Raw genomic sequence first — 20,644 nt, forward strand, 5'->3', positions numbered from 1 at the left:
GCAGGACAGCAAACTTTGTATTGTGTCATATCCACAATAAATAAGGGTGCAAAGAATAATGCACAGTTTGGGTCCTCAAACCCTTCTGGTATGGTTGTGGAACCTTAAGGCAGTAGGGACCACCAGGGATTACTCCTGTATCCCATTGTGTTAGTCCAAATCTATGGCTGCTTCAGAACTAGGATGAGTTCGGTCCAAAAGCCTTTTCAGCTCTTTCTTAGCCTGATAGAAAGCACTGTGGGACATGCAAGTAAAAAGGAAATAAGAGAAAATAGGTATGATTTGTTTTGTATGAATTATCAGGGCTGTTTGTAGTACAACAGAATCGTCTTACAGTGTTACTTTACTTTTTTTAGGCATTTTAAATAAAAAATAAAGTGTTTCCTTCAGCAAAGCATATTGTATAAATGGGATGTAGTTATGTGAACGATGGTCAGGAGACGGCTGGTCACATAACCGACGCCTACATCCCTACCCGCTCTAAATCCCGACAGTCGGCATGCCGACTAGCAGGCACTATTCCCAATCGTGTGTGTCCACGACACGCATAGAATGGGAATAGAACCTGTGGCGTGCGCAGCTCGCCAACGAGCCCGCAAGGGGCTTGTTGCGCTCTCACCCCCAGGCCGGCATTCTGCCGCTGGGGCCCCGGGGTCGGTATGCTGAACGCCGGGATCCTGAGCAGCGGTCACACATACCGAACCCGTATAAACATAGTGTTTAGCAAAGGTGTTATTGATTCCAAATATACATTTATACAGAATTCAAACACTAAGGCTTCCTGTGTACTTTTAAAATCAAATTATGGTATATAATGAAACTGGCTAAAAAAAATGATGTACTACTGAAGTGGAGAAAATGTATAAGTCATACTAACCACTGCCTGCACCATTATATTGCAATGGCATCGATGTCTGAGATGAAATGTACCATGCATGCACCACACAACAGAAAAATTAGAGTACAGAAGACGAACCATTTGAAATTAAAATCATCAAAGTATAGTATTTCTTCTGCTGTTTCTACAATTCTGCGCTGGAAGAACTGGATAATTGGGAGCAGTGGCAGATTTTACCTATGGGCTGCAGGACTGCAGCACCTACCAGTAAAATCCACCACCTCAGTTAGCCAGTTGCAGTCCGTAACTGCCCTGGCTTTACTGTGACTGGCAGTGATACCTTTCAGTCACCCACATGACAGACTAAGGCGGAGGTGTTTTCTCCTGTGCGACTTCCAGACTGGACTGCGATTAAAAGAGACCATGCTTCCAATAGGAAGCCATTCCCTGTCTTATCATCAGCCCTTCCAGGCTTCTATGGGCTGCCAATGCAGTCCCTAGAAGCCAATGTTTTGTGTATGCACAGTACTGCCGCCGCTTCCGCACACGCGCCTTCAAGATCCATTGTGCAGTTGTTGGGACCCGGCTGGCCAAGAGTATGGGCATGGGTTGCAGCAGAACCTCTCCTACAGATAGAAGCTGCTTCTAATTGGGAGTGTGCTAATTGGAAGGGGAGAAGGCATGGACTGCACACCCTAATTTTAAACATGATAAGAGGTGCTACCATGCTGAGTTGTAGCACTAAGCATACAGATAGTTAAAACAATTATAAACACTACAATTAACATGTAGTGAGGCTCTTAGCACGTTTGTCCACCATGTCAAGGTGAACCCCATCAGGTCAGGGCCATCTTTGTATTGGCTCAATGGAGAGTTGCCCAAGGGACCCAGGAGTTTAAGGGACCCAGGCTGATAGCTGAGGGTCCCCTTTTTCTAGGGGTACCAGATTTATGAAAATCGGCCTTGGGGAACTGGAGATATCCAACTTTAAAACAGTGGTCCCCATCCGAGCCTGTTAATTGCCCTTCACAGCCAGATATCTTGGGTTCTGTCTGACTTAGAGTACTGAGGGTATACTCCAAAAGCTGGGACTATCCACTTTTGGTGGAAACTGGCAGCTTGTTTCTACTATGTCCAGAAGCAAGAGATTTCAGCCTTCCAGCAGCTGGTCCCTCCTCCAGCTTTACATGCCTGGTATGCAGTTTTATATTTTCGTTGGTGGATTGCTCTGGTTCCTGAACTCTGATCCCCAAGTCCTCAGTTCCCTTCTAAAAGGTGGGACTCTCAAGTTTTTTTTATCCAATGGAATGCTAAGAAATCTATTTCCAAGAACTGGAGAAATCTGCAGTCAAGCAAGCTGCTGTCCTACCGGAAAATTATGACTATTAAGACCACTCCACTATACACCCCTTCCCTGCACATTAAACACCCCCTACCACCCTGGAAGTCATGTATTGAGGCCCATGCCCTCTTCTACAGTTTCGTTTTATACTATCATCTGTGCACAGTGGCGTAAGTTCGTCACAGTTGCCCGGAGGCAAGATAAATATTAGTTCCCCCCTATTTCCTATACAGGTTGAGTATCCCTTATCCAAAATGCTTGGGACCAGGGGTATTTTGGATATGGGATTTTTCCGTATTTTGGAATAATTGCATACCATAATGATATATCATGGCGATGGGACCTAAATCTAAGCACAGAATGCATTTATGTTACATATACACCTTATACACACAGCCTGAAGATAATTTTAGCCAATATTTTTTTATAACTTTGTGCATTAAACAAAGTGTATCTACATTCACACAATTCATTTATGTTTCATATACACCTTATACACACAGCCTGAAGGTCATTTAATACAATATTTTTAATAACTGTGTGTATTAAACAAAGTTTGTGTACACTGAGCCATCAAAAAACAAAAGTTTTACTATCTCATTCTCACTCAAAAAGTCCGTATTTCGGAATATTCCGTATTTCGGATATTTGGATATGGGATACTCAACCTATATTAAGATAAATATATGTATGTATGTGTGCGCGTGTGTGCGTGTGTGCGTGTGTGTGTGTGTGTGTGTGTGTGTGTGTGTGTGTGTGTGTGTGTGTGTGTGTGGAGTATTCTGAAAAAAGATTATATACTGTATTTATACATTTAATTGTCTTTTATTTTAAATCACACATTTCTTAGCTGTCATGCCCAGGATTAGAACCCTTGACCTGTATACTAACAGCAGACACTTTACTGATGGAGGTATTTGCTCCTGTAGAGGAAGCATGAGAATACTAACTATATGAAGTTACGTGTAATTGTCAGAGAAGTATCTTCATATAGTTAGGACTCTCATATTTCCTATACAGGAGCAAATAGCTTCATCAGTAAGGTGATTGCTTCCAGTGTAATAGGTCATGGTTTCTAATCCTGGGTGTAATACTTGTAAAATGTGTATTTACAGTATAATAAAAAGGGTGTGATTTGTAAGGTGCAGAGACAAGTGAGAAAGTCGGCCACTGAAAAGATAGTGGCAGCTATAAATTAACTTAATTCAATGGTGTCACAGAATGGGAGGAGAGGTACCCTCCTCAGAGCAGGAAACCGGCGGCAGATGACTCCGGTGCCTCCCAGAGTTCTGCCTCTGTGCAGTATAGAAGTAGTTAGCAGAAATTACTGCTCCAAGTCCTACATGCTGAGCGGAAGAAAGAACACCCCCTACCACCAACGGTATATCAAAGCTGCCACTGATAGTACCCCTCACCGCTACCGCTGGAGGATGGGTAGGGGCCCCAATGCATTCCTTTGCCCAAAGGCCTACACCGCTGTTAAGATGGCCCTGCATCAGGTGGGTCCCTAATACAAACACATTGCGGGGAATTCAAATGTTTGAAAAGTCGGTTGGGTGTCTGTTTTTTCTTGTCTATTAGATAGGAAAAAACAGACACCCACCTGACTTTTCAAACATTTGAATTCCCCCCATTATGTCAGTTTATCAAGTACTTACAGTACCATAATAGTGCCAATTCATACTGTATATGTAAGCAGCAATGCAGGAACCTGTGCTCATTAAAATCACCTAAGGGCAGATGGTTGAGTTGCTAGCACCAAACAGTAGTAGTACAGTATGTTTAATAAACACAATTGACAGAGCATTCGTTATGGCAGTGATCTCAGAGTTACAACAAAAACTGGGGGTTATCCTTATAACGTCATAATAAAGTATGTGTAGCAAATGATGGACACTACACAAAAAAATAACTAATAATAACTGTACAAAGCAATATATGGATGTAAATATAAATAGGATTTTGGTTACCTACCAGTAAATCCTTTTCTCGTAGTCCATAGAGGATGCTGGGGTCCACATTAGTACCATGGGGTATAGACAGGTTCGCCAGGAGCCATTGGCACTTTAAGAGTTTGAGAGTGTGGGCTGGCTCCTCCCTCTATGCCCTTCCTACCAGACTCAGTCTAGAAACTGTGCCAGAGGAGACGAACACCTTCAAGAGAAGGATTATACACAGGTAGTGTTGAGATTCATACCAGTTCACACATACAAGGCACGTCAAGCCAACGAAGCTTGAACACTCAGCAACTGCTGAAACTACTTACCAAGTAACAATGCAGTACCCAACTAAAACGAAGTTGTACTGAACCAAATAATGTTTGCAGGAAAACAAAGTGCTGGGCGGGCGCACAGCATCCTCTACGGACTACGAGAAAAGGATTTAGCGGTAGGTAACCAAAATCCTATTTTCTCTACGTCCTAGAGGATGCTGGGGTCCACATTAGTACCATGGGGATGTACCAAAGAACGGGAGGGAGAGCACGGAGGCTCCTGCAAAACTGATTGACTGAACTTCAGATCATGAGAGGCCAAAGTATCGAATTTGTAGAACTTTGCAAATGTGTTCGACTCAGACCAAGTTGCAGCTCGGCAAAGTTGTAAAGCCGAGACACCCCGGGCAGCTGCCCAGGAAGACCCCACTTTACGAGTAGAGTGGGCCTTGACAGACGTAGGACACGGCAATCCTGCCATATAATATGCATGCTGGAGAGTGAACCTGATCCAGCGAGAGATCGTCTGCTTAGAAGCAGGACACTTCATTTTCTTGGGATCATACAGGACAAACAGAGAGTCCGATTTCTGTGATGAGCAGTCCTCTTCACATAGATTTTCAGAGCCTTTACAACATCCAAGGACTTTGATGAAATTGAGGAGTCAGTAGCCACTGTTACAACAATAGGTTGGTTGATATGAAATGCCGACACAACCTTCGGCACTATCTTCGTGGAAGATCAAGTATGGGCTTTTACAGGACAAAGCCCCCAACTCTGACACACGTCTAGCAGAAGCTAAGGCCAACAACGTGACAGCCTTCCATGTAAGAAATTTGATCTCAACCTCCTGTAGAGGCTCGAACCAGACCGATTGGAGGAACTGCAACACCATGTTAAGGTCCCAAGGTGCCGTAGGTGGAACAAAAGGGATGTTGGCTGTGCAGAATTCCCTTTAAAAAGGTCTGAACCTCAGGGAGGGCAGCCGTTTCTGGAAGAAAATGGATAGGGCCAAAATCTGGACCTTCACAGATCCTAACCTCAGGCCCACATCCACACCAGCTTGTAGGAAGAGGAGAAACCGTCCCAGTTGAAACTCCACCTCAGGAAATTTCTCACACCACGATACATATTTTTTCCAAATTCGATGGTAATGTTTAGACGTTACTCCTCTCCTAGCCTGTATCATGGTGGGAATAACCTTGTTCGGAATGCCCTTCCGAGCTAATATCAGGCATTCAACCTCCATGTCGTCAAACGTACAGTAGCTGCGGTAATTCTTGATAGGCGAATGGCCCCTGCTGCAGCAGGTCCTCTCGAAGAGGAAGAGGCCTCGGCTCTTCTTGCATTAGATCCAGAAGATCCGCGTACCAAGTCCTTCTTGGTCAATCTGGAGCAATGAGGATCGCTTTAACCCTTGTTCTCCTTATGAGCTTTAGAACTCTTGGGATGAGTGAAAGTGGAGGAAACACGTACACCGACTGGAACACGCACGGAGTCACTAGGGCGTCCACCGCCACTGCGTGCGGGTCCCTCGACCTGGAACAATACCGCCAAAGCTTCTTGTTGAGACGAGAGGCCATCATGTCGACCTGGGGTACACCCCAAAGATCTGTCACCTCCTTGAACACCTCCGGATGGAGACCCCACTCCCCTGGATGGAGATCGTGTCTGCTGAGGAAGTCCGCTTCTAAGTTGTCTACTCCCGGAATGAAGATTGCTGACAATGCCAACTCGTGTTTTTCTGCCCAGTGGATGATTATTGTTACCTCTGACATTGCAGCTCTGCTCTTCATTCCGCCGTGTCGGTTTATGTAAGCCACTGTTGTCACATTGTCCGACTGCACTTGAACGGCCAGAATTCTCAGAAGATGGGCCGCTTGAAGAAGACCATTGTAGACGGCTCTTACTTCCAGAATGTTTATCGGCAGGCCGGCTTCCAAACTTGACCACCTTCCTTGGAAGGTTTTCCCTTGAGTGACTGCACCCCAGCACCGGAAAATTGCATCCGTGGTTAGAAGGATCCAGTCCTGAATCCCGAACCTGTGGTCCTCCAGAAGGTGAGACAGTTGCAGCCACCAGAGGAGTGAAATCCTGGCCTTTGGTGACAGACGTATTCTCTGGTGCACGTGTAGATAGGATCCTGACCACTTGTCCAGGAGATCCAGTTGAAAGGACTGAGCATAAAACCTCCCGTACTGCAGGGCCTCGTAATAAGCTACCATCTTTCCCAGAAGGTGAATGCACTGATGAACCGACACCCGAGTTGGCTTCAGGACATCCCGGACTATTGTTTGTTTCACCAACGCTTTTTCCTCTGGAAGAAACACCCTCTGCACTTCTGTGTCGAGGATCATTCCCAGAAAGGACAACCTCGTGGTTGGTTCCAAATGTGATTTTGGAAGATTCAGGATCCAGCCATGTTCCCTGAGAAGCTGGGTCATGAGAGCTATGGACCATAACAGCTTCTCCTTGGATGATGCTTTTATCAGCAGATCATTCAGATATGGAATTATGTTCACCCCCTGTCTGCAGAGGAGAATCATCATTTCCGCCATCACCTTGGTGAATACCCTCGGTGCTGTGGAGAGGCCAAATGGTAGGGCCTGGAACTGAAAATGACAGTCCAACAGTGCGAATCGAAGATAAGCTTGATGTGGCAGCCAAATCGGAATGTAGAGGTACGCATCCTTGATATCCAGGGAAACTAGGAATTCCCCCTCCTCCAGACCTGATATCACTGCCCTTAGAGACTCCATCTTGAACTTGAACTCCTTCAGAAAGGGGTTTAGTGATTTTAAGTTCAGAATGGGCCTGACCGAACCATCTGGTTTCGGTACCATGAAAAGGTTCGAATAGTAACCTTTGTTTTGCATATGAGGTGGTACTGGCACAATGACCTGTGCCTCCACCAACTTCTGGACGGCTTCTTGCAGGACAGTCCTGTCCCTCAGCAGAGCTGGCAAGCCTGATTTGAAAAATCAGTGAGGAGGGAGATTTTTAAATTCCAGCCTGTACCCCTGAGACACAATATATTGCACCCAGGGGTCCAGGCCGGATGACACACAGACGTAACTGAAATGCCTGAGTCTCGCTCCCACCAGCCCCACCTCTGGGGCGTGCAGTGCACCATCATGCAGAGGACTTTGGTGTACCTGAAGCAGGTTTCTGTTCCTGGGAACCTTCAGCCGCAGGTTTCTTGGACTTGGGCTGACCTCCCCGAAAGAAGGTGTTGGATGGCTTGGCCTTTCTGGTCTTGGTAGACTGAAAGGGTTGTGATGTAGCTGAAGAAAAGGGTTTCTTTGGAGCAGGTGTAGCTGAGGGAAGAAAAGGTGACTTACCAGCCGTAGCCGTGGAGATCCACGCATGTAACGCTTCCCCAAAGAGAGCCTGACCTGTGTAGGGTAGGGTCTCCACACTTCTCCTATATTCCACGTCGGCAGACCACTGGCGCAACCACAGTCCTCGACAAGCTGATACAGACATGGAAGAAATTCCCACAGCCATGGAACCCAGGTCTTTCATGGATTCTACCAGAAATCCTGCCGAATCCTGAATGTTACGTAAAAACAATTCAACATCACATTTCTCCATAGTATCCAAGTCTTCAAGTAACGTTCCTGATCACTTTACTATAGCTTTTGCAATCCAAGCACTGGCAATAGTGGGACGTAGTATTGCCCCAGAAGCCGTGTACATGGATTTGAGCGTATTATCAATTTTACGATCAGCCGTCTCCTTCAAGGCGGTAGATCCTGGAACAGGTAAAACCACCTTTTCTGAGAGTCTGGATACCGACGCGTCAACAATAGGTGGGTTTTCCCATTTTTTCCTATCCTCTACCGGGAAAGGAAACACTACCAGAACCCTTTTAGGTATCTGGAATTTTTTTTCTGGGTTTTCCAAGCCTTTTCAAAAACAGCATTTAATTCATTTGATGCAGGGAAGGTTAGCGAGGCTTTCTTATTTTCAGTGAAGTAAGCCTCCTCAACCTGCTTGGGTGTTGTATCAGCAATATTCAACACATCCCTTATAGCCTCTATCATCAACTGCACCCCTTCTGCAAGAGATGCTGCCCCCCACAACATATCCCCATCACCGTCTGTAGTATCAGAATTGGTATCGGTATCATACTGCATGATCTGTGCAAGAGCACGTTTATGTGAATATACAGTGGGGAGCCCTGATGTACCAGAACTGGGCCAGACTGCCATAGAGTTCTGTAAACCCTGAGTTGCAGATTCATTTTGTGCAACCCTATTTAAAATCTGAGAAATCATAGATTTGATAGAGGATAACCACTCAGGCTCTCTTGCTGGAATCTGTGCTAAACCAGTGCAATTCTGATTACATGAAATGGGATCATCCTGAGAGGACATATCCTCTGCAGCATATGACACCGAGTCCCTGGACATTGTTTAATGGAGACCACAGACACTCCACACACACACAGGGGAGGACAGACAGAGTTTCACCACCAAGAATGGCAACAGAGACACAGAGATTGGAGCCAACCCACACACAGCGCTTTTAATATAAAGGGAGACCCCCTATCAGCGCTGACTGTGCACCTTAATAGGTTACACAGTCATTTTGCAGCCTCCTCCCCTCCCCTTCTACAACCCCCTGGTACCGTGAGAGATAGCTGGAGTTGCTTTGGAGGGACTTGCTCTTCCTGGACAGCGCTGTGCAGGCAGGAAAATGGCATTGAACGCTGCTGGGTCCGCTCTGAGGAGAAGCTCCACCTCCAAAATGGAGTTGTCTTCCCGCTCTTACTAGGATTATACTGGCCTGAGGATTTATGCTGGCTGAGATCCCGGGACCCTGACAGGCTGTGTGACCAGTGTAGGGTGTAGGCGCTGGCTCAGGGCGCACCTCACAGCGCCGCACTATGTACCGCTGAGCCTCCGGAGCGCAGTTAATACTGCGCTCCTACCCTGATGCCGCCATCTTCACACCAGCCCCCAGCTTGCTAGGTGGGTAGGTGACTCACTCGCCACTGATCTTCAGCTCCGTAACGGAGTGGCGGCATGCTGCTGGGGTGAGCGATCCCCTGTGGCGGGGAACGATCTATCCCCTCAGGAGCTCAGTGTCCTGTCAGCGGCGATAGTGGCTCAGACCCCGCAGGGCGGAAACTACTCCCCCCCTTAGTCCCACGAAGCAGGGAGGCTGTTGCCAGCAGCCTCCCTGCAAAATAATAAACTCTAAAATAAACTTTACTAGAGAAACTCTGGAGAGCTCCCCTAGCTGTGACCGGCTCCTCCGGGCACATTTTCTAAACTGAGTCTGGTAGGAGGGGCATAGAGGGAGGAGCCAGCCTACAATCTCAAGCTCTTAAAGTGCCAATGGCTCCTGGTGGACCCGTCTATACCCCATTGTACTAATGTGGACCCCAGCATCCTCTAGGACGTACGAGAAATGAGGTAAAATTTGGCAACTGCCTCAAGTAGCAGAATATTGGGGCCAGCAATATGAAATTAAAAGAGGGTTATCATTTAATGAGATAATTATATTTTATTCAATGTAAAATAAGGCTGTACAGGAAATTATATATTTCTGTCCTTACCTGTCACTTATGGATTCTTTAGGAACAAAGAAATCTTCTTTTGTGAGGTAGGCTGCTGCTGTCCCTCCACCAAAATATTTTTTTCTGAGAAGATGGGCAATTCGGTTAGAAACAATCAGGGCACCCAAGCCGGTTGGAAATCCAAAGATTTTATAGAATGAAATGTTAACAAAATCTGGTTGACAAGCTGACAAATCTAATGGTGCTGTGCTGACAAATGAAGCAGCATCCAGCAACACAAACCAATTGCCTGGAACTTTTGTGGGGGACATTTTCCCTGATTTGATCAGTCCTATCCACGAGAGAGGATATTTGGTGCCTGAAAAATTGCTTAGGGCAGGATAACAGAATAGATGTGAGATGCTGTGGTTTTGATGTTGAAATGCTTTTTGGCTCTTTGACAATAATAGATCTTCTGGAGTTACAGCAAGAGATGGTACATTTAACATCCCTCTAATTCCAACCACTGAGGTGTGATTATCTGTCAGGTAACAGAAGTAGCTTCCCGAACTGTCCGAACATCTAGGTGTCCAAGGGAAATTCTCTGCCACTAGTTTGAGAGCTGCAGTGCTTCCTGATGTAAAGATCACAGTGTAGTCTTCAGGAGATGCATTAAAATGTTGTAATACCCTGCACATGGGAAACAAAAAGTCACAACATTCATTACCAAGAACAAATATATGTCTAAAAGTTGCCCTAATTTATTGTGCACATTTCCCAATATAGAAAAGCATAATCTGTCTAACATTATGTTGGACTTAAACATCATTAGCTGTAAAAATCAAGTGTTATATATGGTGAGTAATAAGTGACAAATTATGATGACAGAGTGGGCTAGTCTCCCACATGCCACGTGGGTTTGATTATCTAATTTGCATTGAATTGCAGAATTGCGGCCCTGCCCCTGGTGTAAAATACCACAAATTGCACCTACTGTATGAATAGTGGAAGGCAGAGTTATAATGATACAATCACAGAACTGTGCCCCATGTACATCAGACACGGAAGGCTCTCCCAATCAAAATAAGTTAATTACCTGTTGTTGTTTACCCATTGAAACTTTTCACTCATCACTTATTCCTCATCCTGTATTGTTTGTTACATCTGTTCACACATCACTCATTTGATTGACTTTGCCAAATGATTATGCTTAGTCTGATGGTGTTTAAAATGGATATTTCTAATGTAAAATGATTCAATCAGACAGAGGCGTTCACAATATTGCAGTGCATTCGCAGGACCCGTTCTGCACATACGCAGTTTCCTAATTATTGGGACACTGCGCTGAGGATCATGTTAACCCTTTAATGTGCTATATAAATAATTGGTAATAGATAAATGATAATAAATGTGTGTCTATTGCTGTCTTTTTGTATACAATCTGCCGATAAGATGCACTCACTGTCCACAGGGCCAGATGCATCATCGCTTGGGGAGTGTTAAAATGGAGAGTTAAAAAGTACCAGCCAATCAGCTTCTCCTAACTGCCGTTTTTCAAACACAGCCTGTGACATTTCAGTTAGGACCTGATTGGCTGGCACTTTTTCACTCTCCAAGCGATAATGCATCTGGCCCACTGTCTCAGTACAGATCACCACTGCTGCGACACATGCTGCCGCATATTTTCACAGATTCGCACCTCTGAATCGAGTCTTGTGTCTTTTGCAAGGGGATGGGAGGTAAGTGTAGGGGGCCCAAGGCATTTTTCTGTACCTGGGCCCATCACTCGCTACTAGTCTCTTCTCATTGTATAGTATGAGTGACATGGCAGAGTTGCTGCACATGTATATATACCGTAATATATATAAATATATATATATATACCGCACCGGCAAGGGAAGCTCCTGGGGATTACACTGTCGTAAAAGGTATGTTGTTTTTGTTATGTATTTGATTCTTTAAAAAAATGATTGAATGATCATGAAATATCGCAGTTAACCCTGCATGTGTGGGTCTCTTCATTGGTATCTATTGTACAGGAGTGCCGCCAATGGACCATGGGGATTGAATAGTTTATTGGAATGGCGCCTTGTCACATTATCACTATTGCAAGGTGTGTTAGCCATTGAGGAATGTGTAAATAATTAAATTTACTGTAAATCTATTCACTAGAGACCATTTTTCTGTTTTTGTTGTTGTTGTTGTTGTGTGTTTTGGTTTTGGATTGGTTTTGACAAAACCGCCCTTGTGTGTTTTGATTTTGGTTCTAATTTTTTTTAAACCATAAAAACCGCTAAAATCACAAAATTAGGGGAAATTTTTGTGCATACAGTATCATTAACCACAATGCATTCAGAGGTGGATTGGCCATAGGGTTTACAGGGAAGATTCCCGGTGGGCCGACGCACCCGTGGGGCCTGTTTTGTTTGAGGACACGTGGTCCTTTTTATAGACACAATGAATAAGATGCAAAATAATTTGCATATATGAAAATGACTTTGCCACTTAGCCTGTGATTGCAGATGATCTAGTGTATGCTCTGTCTGCCTGCTTGGCTGACATATAAGATTGAGTGAATAGTGATTGGGATACGGTTGGTGTAATAAGCAAGAAAATATATTTTTCTAAAGAATGATATAGTTGCCTAAATTCTGAAGGTGTATCATATAATGTGCTCATAATATTTAATTTTATTTATTTTTAACTTCCCCCTTGATGCTGGACAAGCCCACTATCTGGAAAGTCTTGGGGGGAGGGTGCTGCTGCCATGTCCCATGGCGAGACCTTACACCTCTGGAGCTGCCCAAGTGGGGCCACTAGTACAAATTTTTCCAGGGCCGCTTTTTGTTCCCAATCCGCCCCTGAATACATTCATTTCTACTAGAGATGAGCGGGTTCGGTTCCTCGGAAACCGAACCCCCCCGAACTTCACCCATTTTACACGGGTCCGAGGCATACTCGGATTCTCCCGTATGGCTCAGTTAACCCGAGCGCGCCCGAACGTCATCATCCCGCTGTCGGATTCTCGCGAGATTCGGATTCTATATAAGGAGCCGCGCGTTGCCGCCATTTTTCACTCGTGCATTGGAAATGATAGTGAGAGGACGTGGCTGGCGTCCTCTCACTTTGTTTCAGGGGGCTGCATATCTTTATTCTGGGGACCACCAGTATTATAGGAGGAGTACAGTGCAGAGTTTTGCTGACCAGTGACCACCAGTATTATACGTTCTCTGCCATACATTCCTACCGGCACCCGTTTTTTAATTGAGCCTTCCGCTGCCCCGTAAATATTGGTGGTCCTCCCGGTTTTTCACGAGCGGTATGTTAAGCGTGGACTGCGCATGCGCCAGTCCAACTTCAAAAGCACCGGGTGCCAGAGCCTGCACGGGTGATAGTGGGATGGCGGGGCACTGTTTTAGTACGTTAGGGGGCATGACTTGCTGTAGCTGTCACTGTGTGTGGGCGCCAGAGTGAGGCGGGAGAAGGAGACTGCGGGGCGGGGAAAGCAGAGTGTGGAATGGCAGGCAGAGCGGCTCCCGGCTGCTAGAGAGGGACGGGTGACAGCGGTTAGAGACAGCCCCTGGGTCTCAGGCAGTGCCTGCTTTAGTCTCAACCCAGGAGCTTCCGCACTACTCACCCACCTGTTTGGAGCTGGCTGTGGATAACCTTTCCCTTCCTGACATTGTCCAGCACATTAGGGGTTAATAGCTGAGCAATAGAGGTCAGAGGAGCCCGTGCTGAGCTGACTGGAAATGCTCCTCTGACCCCTGCTTGTGCTTGGTGTCACATGACAGAGCAGCTCCACTTCCCAGTCTCCACAAGTGTGTGCCTGCTGCTGCGGGGCATGCTGCTACTGAGCACGTCTCTCCAGAGCACCAAGCAGAGAGAGACAATGGGGCAGACACAGACAGCAACCCGAGGAGCCAAGGGATGAAGAGCACAGAGCTGGTGAGTAGGTGAAGCAAATGCCCCTGAGCTCTCACTTCTGCAGTATGGCAGACTGCACACCCACCTTCCATGGGCATGAGGCTATGTGTTTAGGTTGAGGCTAGATCCAAGTGGCCTAAGAAACTTTTCCGTCAGGGGAGGGCCCATATATCATGTTATGTATTTCTATATTGTATAGAGCCCATCTGGTGCTGCACTGTTCTGTATTACCGTATATGGAACCCATAATGAATCATCCTATACCATTCAGGGCACATGTAAAGTCACACTGTGTTTCCCTGTACCCTATAAAACACCTATTTCCAACTTGGATTTAGACATAATGATTGATCTGGGTTGGGTATGATTTTCCAGCGGTCGGATGCTGTCAGGCAGAAAACCGACCGTAGCATCCCGATGGAGAGAATCCTGACAGGGGCTCAGTGTGTATGCATACCTTCCCCCAATCCTCCCCTCCCACAGCATAAACCTAACCACCCCTTCCCTTCAGCCTAATCCTAACCCTCCACCCCCACCCTCACAGACTTTCCTTTCCCGGGCGTGCCTAAACCTGACCCCCCCCCCCCCCCCCCCACAACCTAAACCTAAGCCTTTTCCCCGCAGCTTAACTCTCCCCAGGGGTGCTTAAAGCTAAACTCCCCTTCCCACAAGCTAAACCTATCTCTCCCCACAGCCTAACCCTAACTCTCCCCAGGGGTGCCTTAACCTAACCCCTCCATCCTACAGCCTAAACCTAACCCTCCCTCCCCCACAACCTAGCCCTAACCCTTCCAGGGGGAGCCTAAACCTACCCCCCCCCCCCCCCTCCCTGCAAGAAACACTACAGTAGGTGGGCATTTTGGCTGATTTCGGAGTTCTGGCATCATCATTGTAGCCACATGTTGGGATTCCGACTGCTGGCATCCCGACTGCGTCCCATTAATCCATCCTTTGTCTCCTGTACTGTATACTACTTCCCATATACTTTATTGCATGTTAAACCTCCTATTCTCCGCAGAACAATTTTCTCTGACGTCCTAGTGGATGCTGGGAACTCCGTAAGGACCATGGGGAATAGACGGGCTCCGCAGGAGACTGGGCACTCTAAAAGAAAGATTAGGTACTATCTGGTGTGCACTGGCTCCTCCCTTTATGCCCCTCCTCCAGACCTCAGTTAGATTTCTGTGCCCGGCCGAGCTGGATGCACACTAGGGGCTCTCCTGAGCTACTAGAAAGAAAGTATATGTTAGGTTTTTTATTTTACAGTGAGACCTGCTGGCAACAGGCTCACTGCAACGAGGGACTAAGGGGAGAAGAAGCGAACCTACCTGCTTGCAGCTAGCTTGGGCTTCTTAGGCTACTGGACACCATTAGCTCCAGAGGGATCGACCGCAGGACCCGTCCTTGGTGTTCGTTCCCGGAGCCGCGCCGCCGTCCCCCTTACAGAGCCAGAAGCATGAAGATGGTCCGGAAAATCGGCGGCAGAAGACTTCAGTCTTCACCAAGGTAGCGCACAGCACTGCAGCTGTGCGCCATTGCTCCTCATACACACTTCACACTCCGGTCACTGAGGGTGCAGGGCGCTGGGGGGGGGGCGCCCTGAGCAGCAATAAAAACACCTTGGCTGGCAAAATAATCACAATATATAGCCCCAGAGGCTATATATGTGATAATTACCCCTGCCAGAATCCATAAAAAAGCGGGAGAAAAGTCCGCGAAAAAGGGGCGGAGCTATCTCCCTCGGCACACTGGCGCCATTTTCTCTTCACAGTGTAGCTGGAAGACAGCTCCCCAGGCTCTCCCCTGTAGTTTTCAGGCTCAAAGGGTTAAAAAGAGAGGGGGGGCACTAAATTTAGGCGCAATATTGTTTATACAAGCAGCTATTGGGGAAAATTCACTCAGTTATAGTGTTTATCCCTACATTATATAGCGCTCTGGTGTGTGCTGGCATACTCTCTCTCTGTCTCCCCAAAGGGCTGTGTGGGGTCCTGTCCTCAGTCAGAGCATTCCCTGTGTGTGTGCGGTGTGTCGGTACGGCTGTGTCGACATGTTTGATGAGGAGGCTTATGTGGAGGCGGAGCAGATGCCGATAAATGGGATGTCGCCCCCTGTGGGGCCGACACCAGAGTGGATGGATAGGTGGAAGGTATTAACCGACAGTGTCAACTCCTTACATAAAAGGCTGGATGACGTAACAGCTGTGGGACAGCCGGCTTCTCAGCCCGCGCCTGCCCAGGCGTCTCAAAGGCCATCAGGGGCTCAAAAAACGCCCGTTACCTCAGATGGCAGACACAGATGTCGACACGGAGTCTGACTCCAGTGTCGACGAGGTTGAGACATATACACAATCCACTAGGAACATCCGTTGCATGATCTCGGCAATAAAAATTGTGTTACACATTTCTGACATTAACCCAAGTACCACATAAAAGGGGGTTTATGTTTGGGGAGAAAAAGCAGCCGGTGTTTTGTTCCCCCATCAGATGAGTGAATGAAGTGTGTGAAGAAGCGTGGGTTCCCCCGATAAGAAACTGGTAATTTAAAAAAAATTACTGCTGGCGTACCCTTTCCCGCCAGAGGATAGGTCACGTTGGGAGATATCCCATAGGGTGGATAAGGCGCTCACACGTTTGTCATAAAAGGTGGCACTGCCGTCTTAGGATACGGCCACTTTGAAGGAGCCTGCTGATAAAAAGCAGGAGGCTATCCTGAAGTCTGTATATACACACTCAGGTATTATACTGAGACCTGCAATTGCCTCAGCATGAATAGTGCTGCTGCAGCGTGGTCTGATACCCTGTCAGATAATATTAATACCCTAGACAGGGAGAATATGGTGCTAACATAGAGCATATTAAAGACGTAGTCTTATATATGAGGGATGCACACAGGGATATTTGCCGGCTGGCGTCCAGAATTAATGCAAGGTCCATTCTGCCAGGAGGGTATTAGAGACCCGGCAGTGGACAGGTGATGTTGACTTTAAAAGGCACATGGAGATTATGCCTTATAAGGGTGAGGAATTGTTTGGGGATGGTCTCTGGGACCTTGTATCCACAGCAACAGCTGGGAAGAAAAATTTCTACCTCAGGTTTCCTCACACCCTAAGAAAGCACTGTATTATGGGGTACAGTCCTTTCGGCTTCAGAAAAGCAAGGGGGCCAAAGGCGCTTCCTTTCTGCACAAGGGAAGAAGGAAAAAGCTGCACAGACAGCCAGTTCCCAGGATCAAAAATCTTCCCCCGCTTCCTCTGAGTCCACAGCATGACGCTGGGGCTCCACAGACAGGTGCGGTAGGGGCGCGTCTCGGGAACTTCAGGGACCAGTGGGCTTGCCCACAGGTGAATCACTGGGTTCTGCAAGTAGTATCACAGGGATACAAGCTGGAGTTCGAGGCGACTCCCCCTCGCCGTTACCTCACATCAGCCTTGCCTGCTGCCCTCGGATATAGGGAGTTAGTACTGGCGGCAATTCACAAGCTGTACTTCCAGCAGGTGAAATCAAGGTACCCCTCCTTCAACAAGGCCGGGGTTACTATTCCAAAAATGTTGTGGTACCGAAACCAGACGGTTCGGTGAGACCCATTCTAAAATTGAAATCCTTGAACACTTATATACGAAGGTTCAAGTTCAAAATGGAATCGCTCAGGGCGATTATTGCAAGCCTGGAGAATTTCAGGGTATCACTGGACATCAAGGATGCTTACCTGCATGTCCCTATTTACCCTCCTCACCAGGAGTACCTCAAAATTGTGGTACAGAATTGTCATTACCAATTCCAGACGTTGCCGTTGATCTTTCCCCGGCACCGAGGGTATTTACCAAGGTAATGGCCGAAAGAATTATCCAGTATTTGGACAATCTCCTTATAAAGGCGAGGTCCAGGGAGCAGTTGTTTGTCAGAGTTGCACTATCTCGGGAAGTGCTACAACAGCACGGCTGGATTCTGAATATTCCAAAGTCGCAGCTGATTCCTACGACGCATCTACTGTTCCTGGGGATGGTTCTGGACACAGAACAGAAAAAAGTATTTCTCCCGCAGGAGAAAGCCAAGGAGCTGTCATCTCTAGTCAGAGGCCTCCTGAAACCAAAACAGGTGTCGGTGCATCACTGCACGCGAGTCCTGAAAAAAAATGGTAGCTTCCTACGAAGCAGTTCCATTCGGCAGGTTCCATGCAAGAACTTTTCAGTGGGACCTCTTGGACGGGATCGCATCTTCAGATGCATCGGCTGATAACCCTGTCTCCAAGGACCAGGGTGTCTCTGCTGTGGTGGCTGCAGAGTGCTCATCTTCTAGAGGGCCGCAGATTCGGCATACAGGACTGGGTCCTGGTGATCACGGATGCCAGCCTTCGAGGCTGGGGGGCAGTCACACAGGGAAAAAAATTTTTTCCAAGGACTTTGGTCAAGTCAGGAGTCGTCCCTACACATAAATATTCTGGAACTGAGGGCCATTTACAATGCCCTAAGTCAGGCAAGACCTCTGCTTCAAAACCAGCCGGTACTGATCCAATCAGACAACATCACGGCAGTCGCCCATGTAAACCGACAGGGCAGCACAAGAAGCAGGATGGCGTGGCAGAAGCCACAAGGATTCTCCGATGGGCGGAAAATCACGTCTTAGCACTGTCAGCAGTGTTCATTCCGGGAGTGGACAACTGGGAAGCAGACTTCCTCAGCAGACACGACCTACACCCGGGAGAGTGGGGACTTCATCCAGAAGTCTTCAAACTGTTGGTAAACCGTTAGGAAAGGCCACAGGTGGACATGATGGCGTCCCGCCTCAACAAAAAGCTAAAGAGATATTGCGCCAGGTCAAGGGACCCTCAGGCGATAGCTGTGGACGCTCTAGTGACACCGTGGGTTTACCAGTCGGTTTATGTGTTCCCTCCTCTGCCTCTCATACCAAAGGTACTGAGAATAATAAGAAGGAGAGGAGTAAGAACGATACTCGCGGTTCCGGATTGGCCAAGAAGAGCTTGGTACCCAGAACTTCAAGAAATGATATCAGAGGACCCATGGCCTCTACCGCTCAGACAGGATCTGTTACAGCAGGGGCCCTGTCTGTTCCAAGACTTCCCGCGGCTGCGTTTGACGGCATGGCGGTTGACTTCCGGATCCTAAAGGAAAAGGGCATTCCGGAGGAAGTCATTCCTACGCTGATAAAAGCCAGGAAAGAAGTAACCGCAAACCATTATCACCGTATTTGGCGAAAATATGTTGCGTGGTGTGAGGCCAGGAAGGCCCCTACAGAGGAATTTCAGCTGGGTCGTTTTCTGCACTTCCTACAGTCGGGAGTGACTATGGGCCTAAAAATTGGGTTCCATTAAGGTCCAGATTTCGGCTCTGTCGATTTTCTTCCAGAAAGAACTGGCTTCACTGCCTGAAGTTCAGACATTTGTAAAGGGAGTGCTACATATTCAGCCCCTTTTGTGCCTCCTTTGGCACCTTGGGATCTCAACGTGGTGTTGAGTTTCCTGAAATCACATTTGTTTGAGCCACTTAAAACTGTGGATCTGAAATATCTCACGTGGAAAAAAGTGGTCATGTTATTGGCCTTGGCTTCGGCCAGGCGTGTGTCAGAATTGGCGGCTTTGTCATGTAAAAGCCCTTATCTGATTTTCCATATGGATAGGGCAGAATTGAGGACTCATCCCCAGTTTCTCCCTAAGGTGGTATCAGCTTTTCACTTGAACCAACCTATTGTAGTGCCTGCGGCTACTAGGGGCTTGGAAGATTCCAAGTTACTGGACGTAGTCAGGGCCTTGAAAATTTATGTTTCCAGGACGGCTGGAGTCAGGAAAACTGACTCGCTTTTTATCCTGTAGGCACCCAACAAACTAGGTGCTCCTGCTTCTGAGCAGACTATTGCTCGCTGGATCTGTAGCACAATTCAGCTGGCGCATTCTGCGGCTGGATTGCCGCATCCTAAATCAGTAAAAGCCCATTCCACAAGGAAAGTGGGCTCATCTTGGGCGGCTGCCCGAGGGGTCTCGGCTTTACAACTTTGCCAAGCTGCAACTTGGTCAGGGGCAAACACGTTTGCTAAATTCTACAAATTTGATACCCTGGCTGAGGAGGACCTTGAGTTCTCTCATTCGGTGCTGCAGAGTCATCCGCACTCTCCCGCTCGTTTGGGAGCTTTGGTATAATCCCCATGGTCCTTACGGAGTTCCCAGCATCCACTAGGACGTCAGAGAAAATAAGATTTTACTCACCGGTAAATCTATTTCTCGTAGTCCGTAGTGGATGCTGGGCGCCCATCCCAAGTGCGGATTGTCTGCAATACTTGTATATAGTTATTGCCTAACTAAAGGGTTATTGTTGAGCCATCTGTTGAGAGGCTCAGTTATATTTCATACTGTTAACTGGGTATAGTATCACGAGTTATACGGTGTGATTGGTGTGGCTGGTATGAGTCTTACCCAGGATTCAAAATCCTTCCTTATTGTATCAGCTCTTCCTGGCACAGTATCCTAACTGAGGTCTGGAGGAGGGGCATAGAGGGAGGAGCCAGTGCACACCAGATAGTACCTAATCTTTCTTTTAGAGTGCCCAGTCTCCTGTGGAGCCCGTCTATTCCCCATGGTCCTTACGGAGTTCCCAGCATCCACTACGGACTACGAGAAATAGATTTACCGGTGAGTAAAATCTTATTTATAAGTTCTCCATTATATATTTTATACTGTATCATATTCCTGTAAATAAAATTCAGCAAAATTTTAAGAAAAATGTGAAAACTATAAAACTGTATAAAGTTAAAAGATTTTCTTTGCTTACATACTGCCATCAGTCTACCTACTTGCACCTCATGTCATCTG

General features: G+C 47.0%; 1 protein-coding gene across 2 annotated transcripts in view; it reads right to left on the reverse strand.

Annotated features, from left to right (window-relative positions):
- The window catches only part of MOCOS (molybdenum cofactor sulfurase), a 1,370,999-nt gene that overhangs the window by 826,304 nt on the left and 524,051 nt on the right, over positions 1-20,644 (reverse strand). For both annotated transcript variants that reach the window (XM_063922731.1, XM_063922730.1), the window contains exon 4: positions 9,959-10,588. In XM_063922731.1, the coding sequence (XP_063778801.1) occupies positions 9,959-10,588 (630 nt within the window). The remainder of the gene's footprint in view (positions 1-9,958; positions 10,589-20,644) is intronic.

This window comes from Pseudophryne corroboree, chromosome 5 (assembly GCF_028390025.1).
Source record: "Pseudophryne corroboree isolate aPseCor3 chromosome 5, aPseCor3.hap2, whole genome shotgun sequence".
Taxonomy (NCBI): domain Eukaryota; kingdom Metazoa; phylum Chordata; class Amphibia; order Anura; family Myobatrachidae; genus Pseudophryne; species Pseudophryne corroboree.